At 36.3% G+C, this 23487-nt stretch overlaps 1 protein-coding gene across 7 annotated transcripts in view; it reads left to right on the forward strand.

The window, feature by feature from the left end:
* Positions 1–23487, forward strand: part of TAFA2 (TAFA chemokine like family member 2) — a 537284-nt gene that overhangs the window by 482006 nt on the left and 31791 nt on the right. For all 7 annotated transcript variants that reach the window (XR_010129313.1, XM_055358109.2, XM_055358111.2 and 4 more), the window contains 2 exons: positions 7906–8058; positions 9185–9309. Coding sequence is in view for 6 of the 7 variants with exons in the window: in XM_055358109.2 (XP_055214084.1) it covers positions 7906–8058; positions 9185–9309 (278 nt within the window). In the remaining variant the exon portion in view is untranslated. The remainder of the gene's footprint in view (positions 1–7905; positions 8059–9184; positions 9310–23487) is intronic.

Genomic DNA, 23487 nt, shown 5'->3' on the forward strand with positions numbered 1-23487 from the left:
TAATATAGATTCTCCAGGGAGCTAGTCAGGCTGGGTAAACTATTAAATAGGAGTATATAGAGACAAACAAAATTTCAGAATCAATGAGACAAATCAGAATGCAAATAAGAACTGAAATCTAGTGTAGAGGAAACCAAGTAGGAACAAATTCACAACTTGATGCTAAATTTACTCTCTTTTGTAGATTTGATGTCAGATTGATTTTTTTATAGGCATCTCAAGTCAACACAATTAACTGTATGTGTGTGTGTGTATATATATATATATATATATATATATATATATATATATATATAATGAAATTAGAACTTCTATAGAATGTAGATAACTTCCCCTAACAGCCACTTCTTTGCAGCTTATATGCATATTGCATTACTTTGATATTCATTAATTACACTAATCATAAAAATAAAGTTAATTAACATTTAAGTAATATATAATTTCAAGGCAGCTTCACACACATTATCTCATTTGGTCTTCATAAAGACTCTAGAAAGCCATTTTAGAGGTGAACAAACCAATTCTTTGGAAAAGGAATAAACTTGCTTTAGAGTTTATTCACATATAGTATAGGTCAAGCTAGGCTCTTTCAAGGTTATCAAGCACTATGTGTAAGGACAGTGATACACTTACTGCATTCCTCCACATAATCTGGAATTGGAGTCTGCTGCATATGTTTAGAACTTCAGGAAGGCATAGAAAGGTCTTTCTTGCATAGAAAGGTCTGTTCTCACACTGCTAGAAAGAAATACCTGAGACTGGGTAATTTATAAAGAAAAGAGGTTTAATTGGCTCATGGTTCTACAGGATGTACAGCAAGCATGATGCTGGCCACCTGCTAGGCTTCTGGGGAGGCTGCAGGAAACTTACAATCAATCATGGTAGAAGGCAAAGAGGGAGTGAGACATCTCACATGCCCAGAGCAGGAGGAAGAGAGAGCAAGAGGGGAGGTGCTACACACTTCTAAATAACCAAATTTCTTTCACAAGAACAGGACTAGGGGGATGGTGCTAAACCATTAGGAACTGCCCTATGATCCAATCACCTCCCACCAGGCCCCATCTTCAGCATTGGGGATTACATTTCAGCATGGGATTTGAGTGGGGACACAGATATAAACCATATCAGGCATTATAAGATAATGGTCAAGATCATGATTTCTGGAAGTAAGTTATCTGGATTCTTATCTCTAATTTTGTTTCTTACTCAGTATTTTACCTTGGCCAACTTACATTTCTGTGTCTCTTAACATTTCTCTGTCCCTTGCAAATTGGAGGTATAGTTTCCTTGTCAGTGGTTATTGCATTGATAAAATGAAATAATGCTCATCACACAATAAATATTCAGTCAATGTTAGCAATCACCATTATTTCATAAATGGTTTTTGGAGTGTATAAATTATTTTCACATATAGAATGTAATATACATAAGTTAGTGCTCATATAAAGCTATGGCCAGTAACTACTATTTAAGGTGAATAATTTGCATAAAGATTATTCTACTGTGAACCCATATTTTCATACCCATGTATTTATGGTTGGTTCACAAGTGATCAATCAGATGTGACCATATTATGTATATATAATGCAATGAATATTATTATATATAATTTTTAAAAATCTATGCCTGTATAAATCAAATGTCATTTAATTTGATTTTCTTTTTTATGAATAAGTTTCTTTCACTACATAAAAAAAGCAGCTTGAAGCAAAGGTTTTGGTAAAATGCCTATGGGACTTCGTTTCAAAATATACCAGTCATAATAGCTTCAGAAAATATTTAGAAATCTAAGATATGATTTAAGAGGCAGTATCCTAAGGCCGTGTTTCTAGGGTACCATAGAGCCAAAGGTCCTGTTGTTGAAATGAGACATAAGGGCCATAACCTTGGAAGGCAGAAATTAGAGCTGGGTAAGACTTTGTATCCCTGTTTCGTGAGAATTTAATGAAATCTATATGTCTTTGCTGTCATTTCACAAAAAAGTAGGAGGGAATACTTTGTGTTTATGCATCACGTCCATGGAGGAAAAATTTCAGAATTTTTTTTTTTTTTTTGGTGACTTGGGAATTGTGACATGAATAAAATTGTTTGTTTGTTCTTTTTCATTTAAATCTTCTCCAGGGGGTCTTGCATCATTTTAATATGATACTAACTGATCTTCTGTGAAGCCTATTTTGTTAATTTGGAAAGCACTAATATTCGATTAGGTTAGTTTATCACAAGCTCTGTCTGAATCTGTGTAGAGAATTCTAGTAACTGCTTGAATTTCCTCCCGTCTCATTAACCTTTTAAAGAAAAACCACAGGAATTAGTTTTATCTTTTTAAATTGCTTGTTTACCATTTATTAAACACGTACCACATACTGAGCAGTTTACATGAAAAATTAGTCTTTGTCTACAAGAATTTGGTTATCATAACAAGACTTTAAGATATACAGCAGACAAATAAGAAAACTAAACGTATGCATACATATTTCATGTTCAAATCCTGCTAGGCTAATTTCCTTCTTTGAAGTATCTCACTTCACTTGACATATTTACTGGCACATATATATATATATATATTTTTTTTGATATTTTTCCTACCAATGCCTTCAAAGTTTTTGAGCACAAGATTATCTGTCTATCATCTATCTATCATCTATTTTATTTATATATTTAGCTATCTGTATCTATCATCTATTCTATTTTTAAAAGGTTACCTCTCTTCTCTTCCCCATAAAAAGTTTTACACCTTCAGTTTTAATAAGAAGGACAAAGGCTGAGAGAGGTTTTTACAAAGTTCATTTCTCACCAGGAAACTCCCACGTTTGTACATTTTGTTCATAGGCAGTGAAAAAAAAAAAAAAAAAGCACAAGGCAGGAAAGACCTGCATCTATCAGGCTACCATTTGTCCCTTCCTGGTCAACTTTACTATTAATCTCCTAACATCTAGCGTCATGCTCTCTGAAGGAGGGCATACCTCTCTTTCCCTACTCTCCATTGTGCCCTGTGATCATCATTTCACCTCCTTTCTCTTCCAAGAAGAAAGAGGCACACTTTCTTCACCAGAGCTCTGGCATACCAAACTTACCCAATGTCATTATCCCATTATAGAATAGTTTCTCAGAACCCCTCACATTATAGAAATATTTAAATATTTTCTTTTTCATCTTGACTCTGCATTGACTCAAATAAGCTAGGATGACTTGGGCTTTGAGATATCATACTTCCCTGACTTATTCTCCGACTAATACATTTGGAAAGTGTACCCTCCTGAACAATCTGAGAAGCAGTGAAAGTATTACCTTGTAGTTATAGTAGGCTGAGTTGGACGCAGTAACAAACAACATCCTAATTTTAGAGGTTTTTAACAGCATGGCTTTGTTTCTCACTCATATGCCCATCATGATCGGTGGTGAGTCGGTTCCATGTCTCTTCAGTTGGGGATTCAGATTGATGTGGCCTCCACTATCAACAACATAATTGGTTGCTCTGGCTGGTGGGGAGAAACATGCTGAATTACACAGTAGCTCTTAAAGCTTCCATGTACAATTGATATTATTAGTTTCTCCTCATAAGTGGCCCATATTACTTTAACTTTCATTTCACTGGACAAAGCACGTCATGCCCTTACATCTAAATTAAATGGAGTGGAGAAGTACAGTACAACCTTTGTCCAGAAGGGAGAGAACCAGACATATTTGGTCAACAGGACTAGTGAATGCCACAGTTACTTTGTCCTCTTATTTATTTAGTCAGGCAAAATAGAAATAAATTTTGATTTTGTATTGAAATGGAAAACAGATGAATTTTCACTTCTCCTTTCTTTTTCAACATATAATAAAATCTCCTTGAAATACAGAAGGAAACTGGCCTTGGTGCTAGAATGGTGCCTCTTTTCTCAGAGGAGAGATCAGGGGAAACTCACCATGTGCTCCTGGCTGTTATAGGACCGTGAAAGAGAACAGAGCCCCGGCCACCATAATGTTCTCCCAGAAGCTATCTCACCTTAGTGATCTGCCTACTGATGTCACTATCTGAAGAAGCCCTAATCATCTTTCCCTGGCTTCCATTCAGAGATTTAGAGGAGTAATCTCATCATGACTCACGTCCCTGGTTCCCTAAATCACTCTCAGAAGTCCAAGCATCCCCAGAAATCTATCATCTTAGAGATGTTTATCTCCACTCTGCTCTGCAATCTCACTCCATCTCCCATTCTGCTGTGTTCTCTGCAATTCAGTGTGCATCAGCTAACTCCCTGCCTGGTATTCCTACCACTCTTTCCTGGTAAATTCACTCTTTCTTAGGTATCTATTTCAGACCCTCTTTTTTTCGTCTCCAAGGGCTGCCATATTTCTTTGGAAAAATAGATGAAATCAGGTAAGAAACTACCTTATCTTCTCACCACCGAATCCACTCACATCTACCTGACTCTGTACCTACATATCCCACCTTCCTCTTGTTAAAATGGATTGTGTCCTCACACAAATCTAATGCCAACCCTCCAGGGGCCCTTGATCACAATTTACTTTTCTTTCTTAAGAACATTCTTTGTTAATGATCTATTTTCTCTCCTGTGTTGTCATTTTCCCTCCCTACTAGATCACTCCAGCAAACAAGCATGCTTTTAAAGCATCCGTTTAAAAAAATTCCCTTGACCCCATGATTCATTCCAGCTCTTGCTTCATTTCCTTTCTCCCTTCCCAGAAAAACTCCTTGAAAGACTTTTTATAACTAGAACAACCTTACCTTTCCTTCTCTACTAAATTTACTTCAATAATGTTTTTATTTTTTTCATGCCACTAACATGATTTTTACCAAGATCAAATGTTAACAGCAATAGAAATAGCTAACACTTACAGAAGTGCCTGCTACGGGGAGGCAGTGTCCTAAACACTTTATACATGACTCATTTAATCCTCAGTTAATCCTGTGAAGATTGTGCTATTAATATCCCTCTTTTAGACATGAAAAAAACTCAGCTGCCCATGCATAGTAGATAACGTACCAAGATCAAGTAGTTACTAGGAGGAACTTAGATTCGAATCCAGGTACTCGGACTTTGGAGTCTATACTCTTGGCCACTACACTGTATTACTTTTTAAATGGACAATTATTTCTCTTCTTTTAATTGGACCTTTCAACAGCATTTGACATAGATGATCAATCTCTACTTTTTGAAACCTTTTATTCTTTTGTCTTCTATTTCTTCATTCCTTCACACACACATTTCTTTATCTTTTTCCTTTTGTGCATCTCCTTATTGGTCTTCTTGCTGTCTTCCCATTCCAGATCTAGATTTTAGACTGTTCTTTTTTCTTCTTTTTCTATTGGTGAAAACTTTTCCGTGGTAATCTTGTTCAGTCCGTGGCTTTACATACCATCTGTAGGCTTAGATCACTTAAGACTGCCTCTGTAGCCCAAATATCTCCCCTAAGCTTTATTTTATAAATGTTGTTGCTTGATTTCCATCTCTGCATTGGTATCTTTTAAGCTTAACATGGCCCCAACAGAAGTACAGATATACTAACCTCATCCATCTTCTGACAAATTCCTCTTTCCTAGGCCTTCTCTATCCATCAGAACTATCAACTTCTCATTGCTCAGTCCAAGCTTAGGGGTAATTCTTGATTCTTCTTTCCCTCATGACGCACATTCTACCCACTGGTAAATCAAATCAACTCTACACTGAAATATATCCAAGCTGCTACTTCTCCCCATCTCTGCTGTTGTTAATCTAGTCTAAGTCTCATCCTTGATCACAGAGACTCCTACACCTCTTCATAACTGGTCTCCACTCTTGCCTTCTTCATCCCAATCTCTAAAGAGCAGCATGAATAAAATTCTAATAGATAGATGATGTAATACTATTTCTACCCAAAGATTTCCCATGCAGGAAGAATAAAATCCAATCTCCTTACCATAGCATACCAGCCATTCCATGATCTGCTTATGTTTCTGATACATTGCCCTCAAACTTTCAATTGTTTAGCCACACTCCAGCCACCCTGGCCATCTTTGCTGCCCTGGGGATATACCACACTTCCCGCTACTTCATGACCTTGTTATTTGCTGCTCTAATATTTGTTCCTCCTTTCTTAGATCTTCATATTAGAGACTTCCTTCTCAGTATTCAGCTCATGATTCCGGTTATCTCCTCAAAGAGAGATGTTTCCTGTGACACTTGAAAAAATATGCATTCCCTTCCTACAAAATTACTCTGAATCACGTTACTCTACTCTACTCTACTGTATTTTCTTCAAGGAGCTTAAAAATCTAACATTGCCTTAATTATTACCGTGGGTGCTTATTATTTGTTTTCTCCTCCGAAACATAAGCTCTTTGAGGGCGGGAACAGATTGTGTCCCTTATTCATTGCTGTGTTTCCAGTACTCAAGACCATGGCTGATGTGTGGTATTCACTCGCTTAAAATGTGACCTAATAAAGAAATGTAGAGAAGGCAGAATATTAACTTGTATAATGTAATATAAACCATTTGGCAAATTAAAACAAATGGACTCATTCTTAGCTAAGAAAATATTCCCCCAGAGCACGAGAAGATAGGGACAAAAGTCTGCCTCTTATTTTTTTGCTTTCATAGAGATATATTTGTGTTTGAATCAAACACAGAAAACATTCCAATTTATATCTACAGTGGCAGAAATGGTATCTGCCTCTTGAAGGTTCTATTGAGGATTATATGTCAAAGCTGTATGTTACACTTGAGTTTCTTGGTCTCACACAGAAGTATAAGAGGTAGGCAATATGTGTGATTTGCTCTGTCTTAGAAAAATCTGAGCAAACTACTTAGCCTGACTTATTGCACATTGGTTTCACTCATCTTCAATGGGAAGATTAATATAAATGTATGATGTGCCGATCTCATTTGCAATGGGTCTCCTTATGTTTATGCCATTAAACAACTTAAGATCTCCTGCTTTTCCATTGTAATTTCTGTTTTTATAACAATTACACTTTTAAAATTACTGAAAGCATAATCTTTTAACAAATGTTTGATTTTAAGCTGTTTTTAATTTTATCAGGCAAAAGTTTTATCTTTTCACAGTAGGATTACTATTTGAAGAAGAAATGCTGAAAAAAAATAATGAAGACAAACTAGAATCTTATAATATAATGAGTAAGGTCCAAAATTTTCATTAACCCAACACACTTAGTGGCCTTATTCAAGGTTGACAAAATGAGTATGGAAGCCTGACAGCTTATTGGACTGGGTTTACAGGCAATTGGCTGCCAGATACGAATTATCCAAGTTCATGGTACCATTTGGTGCCAGTTGCCCTCTCAGGCAAAATTGAAAGGAATGACTCTGGGTTCTGGGACTGGTTGGATCTTCCAGAAAAATGGTGGCAATTTCAAGAATCACTGGATTTGTTCATTTTCAGGGAAACTGAGCAGAAGAATACTGAGCATGTGGGTGCCCACCATCTGCCTTCACTTCCTGCCTAGTCCTCTTACTCTCCCCTAGAAGAACACAAGCTTTATCAGCAACCACCCACTTTGAGAATGGGGCTGGCCTCAGTCCCATTGCAGGGTACCTAGGCCAGAGGTTTATTTTACTTTGATTAACACATTGAACAAAAAGGCATTAAAAAGTCATATGCAAATAAATGTTTTTGATGACGGCACATACTGCTTCTGTATCAGACTTTTAACAGCTTATTCTAATCTAGTCACTAATTGTTCCTGCTTTACCAAGCATTCACTGACAGAAATGTTCCTACCACATTTAGAAAAGAAATCAAATCTGCATTATGGAGTTAGCATCATTGTATTTCTCGTTTCATGCCTGGTGGACCCCTTATAGAGCTATATTTAATGTACTGCTAATTAAAAAGAAGGGTGGGGGGAAGTGTCCAAAGCTTTCTCAATGTTGTCTTATCTTTTGTTTTTGTTTGTGCAGCTCACCATGTTAAAACGGGAACTTGTGAGGTGGTGGCACTCCACAGATGCTGTAATAAGAACAAGATAGAAGAACGGTCACAAACAGTCAAGTGCTCCTGCTTCCCCGGGCAGGTGGCAGGCACCACGCGAGCTGCTCCATCATGTGTGGATGGTGTGACTTCTTCCATTCCTTATTGTAACAGCACAGCCAAGAATGGCTTAGAACTAGAACCCCACTATAATGCTCTCAATGGGGGGTCAATCCTGGGTGAACATACTACAAATACCATGAAAAGTTGAAACTAGAATATTTGGGTGGCATTTTGAAATCTAAAATCCTCTGGAAAGAGGTCTAAAATATTACGCAGTTCTGTTACAAAAGGCATTATAATGAGGTTCCATTAAATTAATGTGCATCTTATTTTGATACCATGAAATGTTGATTTCTTGGTGGATGGTGGGAGGTGGATTATGTGTAAATTAATTGGAAAAGGAAAGATGAAAATGGATGATTTAATATTATGGGTTCTTAAACCGATGGATATTCTTAAGAATTAAAAAAAATAGCACCATGTATATGAGTGAACATTTAGTTGTGGATAGAATTCACATAAAATATCAACTTTTATGATGATGCAATAATATATTAATTTTTTTCCTTGAGGGTTCACCTAATTATAGTAGTAAGACATAAATCTTTATATGCATTTATTTAATTGATGTTACCATAAATAGTAATTTGTTAAGTGCTCACATTACTATAATATATTGTTTGTGATGAGGTTATAGCACACAGTTAAAAAAATTATGATAACTCTGATAAACACCCTCCTGATAACAATCTTATTCATGGGAATATTATATTGATTATAATGTGTTGACTCTAAACTGGTCATAGGTCCATTTTCTTATATGTTTATATAAATTGGTGCATATACACATTTGCATAGTTTATTTTCAATATGTTAGCTTTCATGAAGTCTATTTTCACATGAAAATCCTGTAATATTGTGTCTATAGTTAACTATACTGCATTCTACACTTAAAATTTTATTAAGTGGATAGATCTCATGTTAAGTGTTCTCATTACAACAAAATAAAAAATGTTTTAAAGAAAATTATTTTAGTTAGAAAATCTTGAAAGGTTTTGTCCTTTTGAACAAAAAGAAAGGCATACCTCAAATACCTGTATTCCCACTGGTAGGAAAAAGTAGTGGCTTTTGTTCCTCTTTAAAGGTGAACAAGAGAAATAAGTCCCAAGAAAAAAACGTTGAGTCAATTTTTTTTCTCTCTTATAGCTTCAATAGTGGAACAGAAATGGTGGTGCCATATGCAGCCATGTCTAGAGGGAGAAGAATGTAAAGTTCTTCCGGATCGGAAAGGATGGAGCTGTTCCTCTGGGAATAAAGTCAAAACAACTAGGGTAAGTGGACAGCAAGCTTGGGAAAACAGAATGTCTCTGAATTAATAGAGAACAGAGCTTGTACAGTAACCAATTTAAGTGGCAATTGTGGAATGGAAGAGTCTAGTTTTGCAAGATATGTTTTCCCCATTTTTTTCTTAGTTCGCTTTTTTCATAAAACATTTTTATTTCACTCAGAACATCTTCCATAGAGTACCATCAACTGTCATATTATCTGATCAATAAACACTGTTTGTTCCTTCATAAAATACTGAGGGTAATGTGAACCTCCTTTCCCCACTGAGGATGCATGTTAAATTCTGGGAGGGTCACCCCAATCCTTTATTTTTCTAACGTATAGTAATCTAAATAAATTCTGAAAACATTATTTTATATATTACTTTTAATACAGTTTTTAAACTGAGATTCTTTTAGTTTTATGAAAATAATTATTTTGATCTCCCTGATATCTGAATCATTAAATAGTTTTCTAGTGGTTAAGGTTTACAATTATTGCAATGGGCTACTAGGAAGAGTTTCAGATTCTCAGGATCAATACAAAAAGAATATTCTTAAGACACTGATGTATTTCAGCTTTGTAATTACTGACCTCTCGGTGATGGTAGAGAACTGAAAAATAGCTTTGTTCTTTGATTTCCTAATTTGCCACATGGGTATTCCAGACTGGCAGAATTTGAATTCTTTTCTTTATAGAATTAGCAAAGGAAGGTTTTGTTTTGTGTTGCTTTTAGGAAAAGCATACTATAAATTACAGTTGAATATTTGAAGAATAGAACAGAGTAATGGTATAAATTGATGTTTTATAAAAAGTAACATAAAAGTAGAGACTGGCTAATTTACAATACTACTTGATATAGCAGACTTTTAAACCTTGTCCGGACATATACAAGAGTCTTATTTTATGATCTCATCTAGATATGTAATTTAGTCTGCCAAGTAATGTATTTAATACATTGACTGATCAGACATACACAAAAGTGACTAAGTTTCAAATGGCATGAATAAAAACATATTTCATGAAATTATTCTTGTCTCTAACCTGTTAGCTAAGTGTCACACCTTTTCAAAACCCATTGGATGCATGATCAATTAGTTAGGATAATTATATTATTCAGTGAGCTAGCACATGATATAATCTGTATTAATTTGTTAAAAACATTCTGGCAATGTAAATTTTCCTTATAAGCTATTTATACCATGAAAATATTTTCCCTAGCACTATTAATTCTCAGTCCAAAAACAGGACTTAAGGAAATTCATTAACGTTTTGAGATTCTGAAACAAATTTTTAAAACTGTGAGCTCTTGACAACCAAATTCTTTGTTTTTATTACTTCAGTGAACAAGGGGAAGCTATTATTTATTGTATACTTAAAACATATGCCATACACTGAACAAAATGCTTTACATGAATTAGCTCACTTAATCTTCCTAATAGCCCAGTGGAGAAGATAGTGTTATTATCTCCTTTTACAGATGAGTAAACCAAAACTTCCAAAGGTTAGGTAACTTCCCAAGGACATATAGCTAATTAATTAGGAAGCCAGGTTTCAAAACATGTAGTTCCATTCCAAAACCCAATCTTTTAACCTGTACTTTGTACTAATAATTTAACTTATTCTTAAGCAATAATGGTAAAAGTATCCTATAGTTCTTTTCTTAAGAGGTCGACCTTTAAAAATATCTCTAACTCTCTGGATCATTGAAATGAAAAGGTCAAGACCATGCAGTCTAAATTCTCATGGAAAAAAAAAATTTGGAAGTGCTGTTTTACTCCCTTTTGGCCTGTTGACCATATTCTCAATGACCCAAATTTAAAATGGAGTGTCTGCTTCACAAATTCTTCCAAATGTAATGAAACAAGGTGGATGAGAGACTGAGAACTCATGAGTAGGGAAAGTCACATATACATCCTATAATTTGTTTTAGTTATAAGACATTATCCTCTATATAGAGGATAGCACTTTCTATTTTTCTTTAATCTCTTTTGCCCCAAAGAATAGCTGGTAATGGAGGACCTTATTTAAGACATTATAGAGGGTTTTTATGCAACAGTAGGTGTTTAGATTTAGTTTCTTTTAAGATACCCTCTATTTCTAAGAGTCTGTGACTCCCATTTTGAAAAGAAAAATCATCGTATATAAGAGGAGAGAGAAAGACTTGAAAGAAGGAGCTTCTTGAGTACAACCAAAGTAAATTCTTATCCTTTTATTCCTTCACAAGAAAAATGTTGCTTGTGAAAATGGAGCTACTTAGACATTTTCAACCAAAGGAACACTATGGCATTCCAAATAGAAAGGCAAAAATGTGCAATTAAGTTTGGCCCACCAAACAATTTGGGCAAATTTCCCTGATGTTACAAATGAAGCAAAAAGTTTTCAAGGTCATCAGGCTATTATTGCTCAGCCATCTCCACTGAAATAGTGAAAAAAGTGGAGGCGATAAGAAAAATTATTAAAATAGCTCTAGGCATGTGTTACTTTGCCCACAGTGGAAGTGTTGGATAGAGGAAATGTTGAATAGAGGTAGATAGCAGAAGTGTTTCCATCATGCATAAATAGCACTACTTTTGAAAACAAATTTGAGTCATTATTTTAATCATTGGTATTACTGTCCATATGTCTGTTTTCAGTAATGTGGTTGTGATCACCATGAGCCAAAAAGCCATTGAACTCCTGATTTGGCAGGTCCCAGCCACAATTGGAAAGGCCAGAAGTTATGTAGGAATAGGTTACAAAATAACTCAAGAGCTGTCTTAGCCAAAAGCTATTTGCTTTGCTTATGCAAGATATGTTGGTCTTATGGGATTATCACTGCAAGCAAAATGGCTTGAGAAATAATTAAAATATGCAATAATGTACACTCTCCCTTATAATGGCCCATAGCCAATCTGGAGTGCTTGGGTAAGCCTGTTAAATAAATAGCAGTCAGCCGGAAATAGTAATAAGGCTTGCATGGCCTCAGCAAAGATGAGTGGCACCTTCCCGAATTGACTACAAATCAGGGTCTGAGTGATTTTTCCACTTAAGACTAATTTTGAGCCTATATTGTACTTACTACAAATGTGAATTATAGTCTTCTTCTGTTTTTCTATTGGATTCTGGAAGTTTTTTGGTTCTGACCCATTTCCTATTGGTGCTAACAGGGGGAAAAGGTAAAGAATAGACAGTCATTTTTGGAACTTGAGTGTTTTGTTGCATACCTGTTCTTCACACACCCAAGCATTTAATTTGGAAAGAGTGGAAGATGCAACAGTTGTTTCCCAAACCCCATTTCTCAGTCTAAAGGTGGAAAATTTATGACTTTCTGTGACATCTATAACCGTCTCTTTTATTACTTTTAAGATCTCCTAAGTTAAACAGAAGGAAAGGAAAAGTCATTCAAGCCTTTTGATTTCAAACTCACTTTCAAAGATAAATAATAAAGAACTTTTCAAAGGGTCGTTAATAAAATAATCATCTTTCCAGCGTGAAAGAGTGCATAATTATAAGCTAATTATACAACACAAAAGTAACAGGGGGGAAAGATGCTGCAGAGCTTGTAAAATATAAGAAAAGAAAATATTTAACATGGTTGAAATCATCGGAAAAAAACAGACTGTGATTCTGTGTGTGTGTGTGTGGGGGGGGGGTGTTTTGATATTCTTTCTTTGTGGAAGATCTAAAGGAAATAATATTCTGTTTTTAGGATTTATAGTCCTTGCCTAATGGTATGGACACCAAGCTACAAAATACAGTGGTCAGTGCAGTTTTTAATGTTGATTCTTACCTAAGGATCAGGTTAGAGAAACTTGGTCTCTTACCTAACTTCATATTATATAAGACTTTACATTGTTTTTAGGAAGATTACCTTTATGAATCATACGTCCCAAGTCTATTGACTTCTCATATATTTAAGAAGAAATTTTCTGGCTAATTTTTAACTAATTGAAATCTTTCACTTTATGCACTTATTTAAAGTGGCTTGAGGAGATAAGAGCTCTGTAATTTTTAAATGTTCCTTCAAATATAAGTTGATTTTAAAGGTATGCATTATGATATTATTTTATTGTATAATGCAATGAAAATCAAAATATATTAAGAATTTCCTATGCAGCACATTTTATATTAATAGTACTCATATTAGAATTAAAACAACAAAAGCAAATACAGAAGCATTTACTTAGCTCTTACTGTGTTCTGGGCACTCTGCTGAGTACATTGCAGGTATTATCTTACTCAATTTACCCAACCATAGTAGATACTAAAGAGAATGCACGGCTTGATCCCAGCCCACAAGGAGTATGCCATTGAATGGAGGAATGAGTAGTGTACAGTTATGTTATTCTTTTCTTTTTTTCTCCTTTTTTTGAGATAAAGTCTTACTCTGCTGCTCAGGCTGGAGTGCAGTGGCACAGTCTTAGCTCACTGCAACCTCCGCCTCTTGGGTTCAAGCGATTCTCATGCCTTAGCCTCCCAAGTAGCTAGGATTACTGGCATACCCCACCACACCCAGCTATTTTTTTTTTTTTTTTTGTATTTTTAGTAGCGACGGGGTTTTGCTGTGCTGGCCAGGCTGGTCTCTGACTCCTGGCCTCAAGTGATCCGCCCACCTTGGACTCCCAAAGTGCTGAGATTACAGGTGTGAGCCACCACACCCAACCACATTATTCTTTCCTTTACCCATATGCAGTCTATTGACAACAAACATTGGAATCAGTAGTAAATATAAGTTAAGAGTAATATTATAACAATAATAGAATAGCATAAGAATGAGGATGTTGTGCTAGATTCAATTTCAAATTTCTCTAACCAAGGTTTATTCTTGGGTTCCATGTGACAAGAAGATTTCTAACTTCCTTTCCAGCTGTATTTAAATGACAGTAATAACTGAAAATCCCAGAAGATAGATAAGTATTAGGTTTTTAATCCTTTCACTGTAAGGAAGAAAAGAAATAGCATCTTGTGATGCTTTGCTGATTAAAGCCTCAGGTTGTACTCTTCCATTTGGATTTCATACCAAATCTCAGTGACTCTGCTCTGCTGGTGGATCTAAACAGTGTCCAGGGGTGCTAATTCAGACCCGTGGAAAATGAGGTACACAGCAAGAGGAAAAAAGTTCATTTCCTTACCTTAAGGTGGTGCAATTCGTGTAAATTCTTCATGCTCTCTCTAGCCTTGCAAATTTAAGTACAGGTTTAGAATAGTGTGGTTCTTTCTTGATCAGCTCTTTCTTAACAGACACATCCCCATTCATTTGTCTTCATCTCACTTCCAGTCAGGCCCTAAATTACATTCTGGTCCACAGCACAGACTGTAATGACCTTTAGGGTTTTTCTAATTATTTTAATGGAACTCACAGTAAGAAATACATCTTACATAGTGATCTACCACACACACAACATGCATATGCACACTCATGTATGCTACATTAAAATTAAGGTTGCATAATAATGTTTTGATTTTATTATCTTCCTTCCCTCCCTCCCTCCCTTCCTCCTTTCCTTCCTTCTGATGATCTCAACCTCATAAATTGCTTTTATCACCTGTTTATGTGTTGCAACCTGTAGATTGAAAAACACTGCTTTAGGAAGTGATATTTGACTGTTTCCTATGTCCAATTCATAGAACTGATAGCCGCTGCTAACTTGAAGAGAAACAAACTACTGAATGAAGAGCTTTCAAAACAACTTACCTTCCACATTTTAATTTTAAATATTTTTATGCAACATTTTTGGGCTAAAAATTTCTTTTTTTTTCTTTTTTATTATTATTATACTTTTAAGTTTTAGGGTACATGTGCACATTGTGCAGGTTAGTTACATATGTATACATGTGCCATGCTGGTGCGCTTTACCCACTAACTCGTCATCTAGTATTGGGTATATCTCCCAATACTATCCCTCCCCCCTCCCCCCACCCCACAACAGTCCCCAGAGTGTGATATTCCCCTTCCTGTGTCCATGTGATCTCATTGTTCAATTCCCACCTATGAGTGAGAATATGCGGTGTTTGGTTTTTTGTTCTTGCAATAGTTTACTGAGAATCATGATTTCCAATTTCATCCATGTCCCTACAAAGGACATGAACTCATCATTTTTTATGGCTGCATAGTATTCCATGGTGTATATGTGCCACGTTTTCTTAATCCAGTCTATCATTGTTGGACATTTGGGTTGGTTCCAAGTCTTTGCTATTGTGAATAATGCCGGAATAAACATACGTGTGCATGTGTCTTTATAGCAGCATGATTTATAGTCCTTTGGGTATATACCCAGTAATGGGATGGCTGGGTCAAATGGTATTTCCAGTTCTAGATCCCTGAGGAATCGCCACACTGACTTCCACGATGGTTGAACTAGTTTACAGTCCCACCAACAGTGTAAAAGTGTTCCTATTTCTCCACATCCTCTCCAGCACCTGTTGTTTCCTGACTTTTTAATGATTGCCATTCTAACTGGTGTGAGATGGTGTCTCATTGTGGTTTTGATTTGCATTTCTCTGATGGCCAGTGATGATGAGCATTTTTTCATGTGTTTTTTGGCTGCATAAATGTCTTCTTTTGAGAAGTGTCTGTTCATGTCCTTCCCCCACTTTTTGATGGGGTTGTTTGTTTTTTTCTTGTAAATGTGTTTGAGCTCATTGTAGATTCTGGATATTAGCCCTTTGTCAGATGAGTAGGGTGTGAAAATTTTTTCCCATTTTTTAGGTTGCCTGTTCACTCTGATGGTAGTTTCTTTTGCTGTGCAGAAACTCTTCAAAAGACTTTGTGAAATACAGATTTTGTGAGAAAGAATATGTATGCTGTATTCAAAAAGTCTTTATTGCCTCCTATTGTCAGATTCTATTCTGAATTCTGGTCAGAGCGCTGAAAACAAAACAAAACAAAACAAACTGGATGAAAATCCCTGCCTTCATCAGGTCTGTAATCTAATAGGGTATATTCATTTTTTTATTGCTGCCATAGCAAATTACCACAAATTTAGTGACTTAATACAATATCCAGTAATTATCTTTAGGTCAGATGTCCAGGCACAGTGTAGCTCAGGTGGGTCTCTGCTCTGGGTTTCACAAGACTGAAATTAAGGGATATGTTTCACCTTTTCACAACAGGGCTTTGTTTCTTTCCAGAGACTTTGGGGAGAATCCACTTCCAAGCTCATTCAGGTTATTGTTAGAATTTGTTTCTTTGCAAATGTAGGACTGAGGTGACTGTTTCCTTGTGTATTAGTTCATTCTCACACTGCTATGAAGAAATACCTGAGACTGGGTAATTTATAAAGGAAGGAGGGTTAACTGACTCACAGTTCCACATTGCTGGGGAGGCCTCGGGAAACTTACAATCATGGCACAAGGCAAAGGAAAAGCAGGTACCTTCTTCACAGGGCAGCAGGACGGAGTGAGTGCAAGCAAGGGAAATGCCAGATGCTTATAAAACCATCAGATCTCATGAGACTCACTCACTATCATGAGAACAGCATGGGGGAAGCTACCCTCATGATCCACTTACCTCTACCTGGCCCCACCCTTGACATGTGGGGATTATAGGGATTACAATTCAAGGTGAGATTTTGGGTGGGGACACAACTAAACCATATTACCAAGGTAGCCATCATCAGGAGGCTCTCTGGCCTTATTCAGGGTGCCTGTCATTCTAATCATATTTCCTCCTTCACCTCAAACCAGCAATGGCATGTTGAGTCTGTCTCATGCTCTGAAGCTGTTTGACTTCCCCTTCCCCCATCTGTTCCCTTTCTTCCTCTTCCACTGCATTTCTCTTGTGGGCTCTTTTGGCTTTCTCTGCCTTTTCGGGGCACAGATGATTACATTGTGTCCTCCTAGATAGTCCAGGGTAATCTCCCTCTGTTAACATCAGCTGATTAGCAACCATAATTACATCTGCAGAATCTCTTTATAGCAGTGCTTAGATTAGTGTTTGTTTGAATAATCAAGGGATGAAAATCTCGGGAGTATATCTTCGGAATTCTGCATACCACATGGGAGGATACAAAAAAATAAACAAAATAAGTAAGTAAATATATAGTATGTTGGATGTTGATAGATGCCATGGGAAGAAAATTAAGCAGGGAAGGGAAGTGGGGAGTGTTGCTGAGCAAGGGAGTTTGCATAGTTGATTGAAGTCTTGGGAGGTGAGGGCATGAGCTACATGGCTAAATGGAGGACAAGCTATCCAGGCAGAGGGAAGAAGTAAAAGTACCTGAGATGAGAGCTTTGCTGGGCAAATCATATTCAAGGGGTAGAAATGATGCTTGTGGCTGGAGTGGAGTGAACTAGGGCAAGTGGTAGAATTAAGGTTAGAAAGGCAACATGAGTAATATCAAAACTGACTTAAACTTTTGTCCTAAACAAATAGAATGAGGGATTTGCCATTATGTGAGACGGAGAGAACTATGGGAAGAACAAGTTTTATGTTTTACATTAATAACTACTAAATTTAGGTCGTTTAACTTAAAGAAAAACTAAATATGGTATAACACCTTAAATTTGATATTTCTGAAGAAGAGTAGGTAGACTTTTTTCTATAGTAATGAGAGATTCAGAAATTGAGTAAGTGATATTTATATTAAATAATATTTAAACTCAAATGATATGGAGATGTGAAACAACACTTAAGGGAGCATGTAGTCACTATAATAATGTGAAGTTTTAAAGAGATTTGGACAAAATGGATTAATATATTAAGGCAATCTTTTTCTTTAATTAGATATTGAGTTCAAGGTAGACAGGACACTAAGCTAGGTGTCCATGAAGTAGCATTAGTAAAAGTAACATTTTTAGACTAGGTGCAGAGGCTCATGCCTGTCTTTCCAGCACTCTGGGAAGCTGAGGTGGGAGGTGGGAGGATTGCTTGAGGCCAGGAGTTAAAGACCAACATAGGCAACATAGTGAGACCCAGTCTGTAAAAAACAAAAATTAGGCAGATATGGTGGCATTCACCTGTACCCCCAGCTACTTGGAAGGCTGAGGCAGGAAAGTTGCTTGATCCTAGGAGGTTGAGGCTGCAGTAAGCCATGATTGTGCCACTGAACTCTAGCCTAGACAACAGAATGAGACTCTGTCTCAAAAGAAAGTAACATTTTAAACCTGATATTTTAAATTTAAGAGCTGATTACTTAATTAAATATAATTTAATAGGGCCAAGAGTGTCTACCTTGGTATTTGTTTAAAGAGTTATTGAAAAATAATGCAAAAAATATATCGTCAGGCTCTATTTCCAAAACTTGGCCTGTATTTTTGTAATTGAAATGAGAAATGGGCGATATATGAGTGCTTTTAAGTTCCTCTAAGATGTAGATGCTTCTGCAATATTTGAGCCAGGTGTTAATCTGTAGATGTTACTCCAAATGTTGTGCTTATAATCTTACAGTTAATTGTGAATGTTCACATATTGTAATAGGACCAGTTTGAGCACCATAGAATTTCATTTACAACTGCAAGGTACATCTTTAGGCGACTGCTTCTGTTCTATGAACTAAGTGGCCAGAGCAATATTTCTGTCTCTTACCTGAGGGCTGATAGATAAAATTCTGTCAGGGCTTTATATCTAATGTTTAAGACCTTGATATTTGTTTAAAGGTAAGCATTCCTGGGAGAGGCAACACTTTTACCTGGTTTTGGTTACTAAAATGCCTTAATAAAAGAAAAATGGCACCTCGTAGGACTTGGGGAATAGAAAGGTATGTTCAAGAAGCCATAGTTAGTGGTGCTCTGTGCTTTTTTCCTCTATTGTGAGTGGCAAACCTCCTATTAAAAAATATGGATAATCTTTCCTATGTACATTCCCCCATGGCTCTTTCCCTCCTGTGTCCATCACACGTTTTATGTGGAATTTAACTCTCGTAATCAATGACTTCAGATCCAATTTTATTTTCTTACTCTGGAGAGTGGGGTGAAGATGCAGCTGAGAAATAACACATAATGTTCCCACAAGCTCAGGATTTCTAGCTCCCTGCAAGTCTGTTCAGGACTTGTCACTTCACCTGTGAGTAGTGGAGAGTTGTTTGTGAAGTGCACCTAATATAAAGGGTGGTGTTGAGCTTTACTTTAGAGTGATCAAACCTCATCTGGATGTGCTCAAGAAAGTCCTGGATACCAACTTTTAATGGGGTAGAAGAAAAGAGGCAAATGTAAAGGATTTTGTGGAGATTTACCTCAGGGAATTAAAGCACTAGGAGAAATATGCGTTAAATTATTTGATGATATAGCATGTGAAAGAAAAAATGTAGATTTGTTCTGTGTGACTACAAGGAATACAACTAAGGCTATAGTAATAGCTTTCTCAGTGTCAACTCTAGATGACATAGAATGGCCTGCCTTAAGAAACAGTAATTTCCTCATTTTAGAATGGCATATATTTGTGACTTTTAAGAGATGAACAGAAATTCGCAGAGTTGTCTACATCAAGCTATCAAAACAAAAAACAGCTTATATGAAGGCATGACGGAATAGAAGATCATATCTTACTCATGGAATTGAAACCATTTCATGGGGTAACAATGTGTGTGAGGGGAAGTATGTAATGAGGAATCCCTGTGAGGGGAATCATGGCAGGTTGAGTTTGTATCATGATGGGCTTTTAAATACCATGTTAAAAGATTTGGATTTTTTCTCCATGCCGTGGTGAATCATCGAAGAACCTTAATCAAGCAGGAGAGGAGAAGGGTCTGATTTATACTTCATAATGTCTATTTGGCTGCAATGGGTCAACAGAATTGAAGGAGGTATGAGGTAATGGGCCTGAAGTAAGGTAGGGAGTTGATGGTAGTGTGGGTGCAGAGGGCAGGGAATTGATAGGGCTTGGTAATTAATTGAATATGAAAAGTGAATGAAAGGAAAAATTCCAGACTCACATACTTCTTACATATTTCTTGCTTGACTTATTGTTGCAATAGTAATTGCTAATGAGACTATGAGGTAGAGCTATCTGGAGGATAATTTGATATATAGGCCTAGAGGTCAAGATAGAAATCTGGAAATTATTATTCCCTAGGTGGTATTGAAATAGTTAATCAAGAATGCTCTCTCAAAAGAAATGCATAGAAAAAGAAGAGCGTCAAAGACATTTTAACAACTAATGTGGAAGAAAGTACCTGTAAGGAACAAGAAGTGTAGACAGAGAAATAGACAGAAAACCAAGAAAGACCAGAGTCTGGGGGAATGCAGAAATAGAGTTCCAGGGATCCAGGGCTTTCAATTGACACAAGGATATGGAACCTACAGACAGGTTATGTGGCTTTATGTCTCTTTCTGAATGTGGGATTTACAAGAAATACTGAGTTCTTGTCCATTAGATGAACATTACTTGTTTTATTATAATCCTAAAACTTGCCTGCTAGTTGGATGATGTCATTGTTAACACATTGTAAACACTGCAGAATATACATCCATTTAAAACAGAATGCACTGTTTAAAGTACTTTAAAAATAAGAACAAATATGGGCTGGGCACAGTGGCTCATGCCTGCAATCCCAGCACTTTGGGAGGCAGAAGCAGACGGATCTCTTGAGGCCAGATGTTCGAGACCAGCCAGGCCAACATTGTGAAACCCAATCTCTACTAAAAATGCAAAAATTAGCCAGGTGTGGTGGCACATGCTTGCAATCCCGGCCTCAGGAGGCTGAGGCATGAGAATTGCTTGAACCCAGGAGGTGGAGGCTAGAGTGAGCTGAGATTGCACCATCGCACTCCAACCTGGGTGACAGAGTGAGACTCTGTCTAAAAGAATAAATATGAATCTCCTTAGCAGAATTAACAAACTCTGTTTAAAGGAAGCTTATCTGTTCATTCATTCATTCACTCTGTGAAGATAAATCGAATGTACGCTATGTGGGTATGTGCCAGACATTGTGCTAGATTTTGGGGATTCAGATTTTTTAAAAATTATGACTCTTTGCTGTCCAAGAGTTCACAAGTTCACAGTCAATTGGATAGAAAGTCAGTAAATCATTGTCATGTACAGAAGTGGCAGGACAGAACTTTGTGTAAGTGCCACGAAAGCACATTGGCAGTTTAATATTGCATGGCCCATAACTCTTCTAACACTCAATGATACCAGATTGTGATGCCATTCAAGGGCAATTTACCTATAATTTGTTTCCTTAGTATATAGCAACTAAACGCAATCTAACAGAATCTAAATATTGTATTCCATGATGTCAAGATTGAACTGAATTTTTTTCCTGCCTTTATATCTGTATAGTACTATCATAATAGAACAAAATCCAATAAAATGCTTTCTCAACTAGACTATCTTCATACACATATATATGTGTGTGTGTATGCATGTAAATATATACACACACACACGCAAGAGAGATGGAGACACATACACACACACACACACACACACACACACAGAGCAGAGAGAGAGGAGAGACAGGGAAAGGGAGATAATTTGCATATAAAAAATTGGGGCTACACTAATAACTCTAATTAAATTGAAAATAATTTAAGATTCCCATGAGCAAATAAGAATATTGGAACCTGATACCATTGCACATATTTTTAATGTTTTAAGCTGATAAAACACTTTAAAAATTTTGAAGTAATGTATATTAGTTTTAGCAAAATCAGCCATTCAGTTGAAATGTGATCTAAGATATAAAACTCAAATTGCCAAATTAAAACAAAAAATAATACATATAGCTTATACTAAGCCATAGAATTCCATTTATTATAATGTTTAATATTGAACTTGTTTAACATGAGTTATTTAGCTGTTAAATATATGCTTTGCTCTCATGGTTCAGTATTATGGCATTTTTTTTTTTTCCTATTAAGTAGCAATGTTGGCTTCCCATGATTTATGGTAGGATTAGCCTAAAGTCAATAAAGGATTCTTTTGTTGAGGTTCTGCTTACCATTGGCTATTTTACCTTTATATTTTATTGCTTATTCTCTTCTGGTGACAAACATTTTCTTTTACATCTAAAAAATTTGCTTATTTGTATAAATTTAAGTGCTACAAGTGAGTTTTGTTACATGGGTATTTTGAATAATGATGAAGTCTGGGCTTTTAGTGTAATCATTTTCTGAATAATGTACATTGTACCTATTAAACCACTTTTCATCCTTCACTCCCCTCCCACCTTCCCATCCTTCTGAGTCTCCAGTGTCTATTTTTTTATTTGTTTTTAGACTTTTTTTTTTTAGACTTTAAGTTCTGGGATACATGTGCAGAACCTGCAGGTTTGTACATAGGTATACACGTGCCACGGTGGTTTGCTGCACCCATTAACCCATCATCTACATTAGGTATTTCTAATGCTCTCCCACCCCTTGCCTCCCAACTCTGACAGGCCCCGGTGTGTGATATTCCCCCCCACCCCTGTGTCCATGTGTTCTCATTGTTCAACTCCCACTTATGAGTGAGAACATGTGGTGTTTTGGTTTTCTGTTCCTGTGTTTGCTGAGAATGATGGGACAAACATATTTTACACTTACATTGCATTTTCTGTTCTCTTCTTGGTGCTGTTAAAAGAAAACTGGTGAGGGCAGGGAGAAGGATGATAGAGAGACAGAGAAAGAGAAAGAGAAACTGGGTAATATCAGGCAGTGTAAATTTATTTTCAAAGAATGCTTGCAAATTGAATGCAATCTTTGCTTTGCAACTTTAAAATACTCTGTATCTGAAAAGGCTGTTTGAGTAATTGTGAGGAGAGTTGATTTGGTCAGCCTGTTTCTAAGATTCATATACTGAGATGCATTTATTCTATCTTGAAAGAAATCAAATTGAATATTCTCAGACACATTGGCTGACAGTCAGGATAATCTAAACAAGTATCATGATTAGAAATCTCAACCCCCAACTTCAATTACAACATATGATCGATTTGTGAGATTACTGAAGGCAAATGTCTGGCCAGATAGTCCGACTATTGTTTGAGATGAAATTTCACAAATGAAATCAACTTGTTGAGAGCACTCCTGCATATATAATATAGTTGTGAACCATCTGCCTCCAGATTATAGCTTTGAGGACTTCTTAGATGGGTTTTAAGTGAATTCCCTTATGAATAAGGGAAATTATGATAAAAGCTGTTAATGGTAACTTTAAAATAATTCACGTTGTAACTACGTAATGGTCTAAGGAGATCCTATTCAGTAAAACTGTTTCACATCACTATGTAATACTGAAGGTAAACATAAATATTCATAACATGAAACAAAATTGTTTATGT

This window comes from Gorilla gorilla, chromosome 10 (assembly GCF_029281585.2).
Source record: "Gorilla gorilla gorilla isolate KB3781 chromosome 10, NHGRI_mGorGor1-v2.1_pri, whole genome shotgun sequence".
In the NCBI taxonomy this organism is placed as follows: domain Eukaryota; kingdom Metazoa; phylum Chordata; class Mammalia; order Primates; family Hominidae; genus Gorilla; species Gorilla gorilla.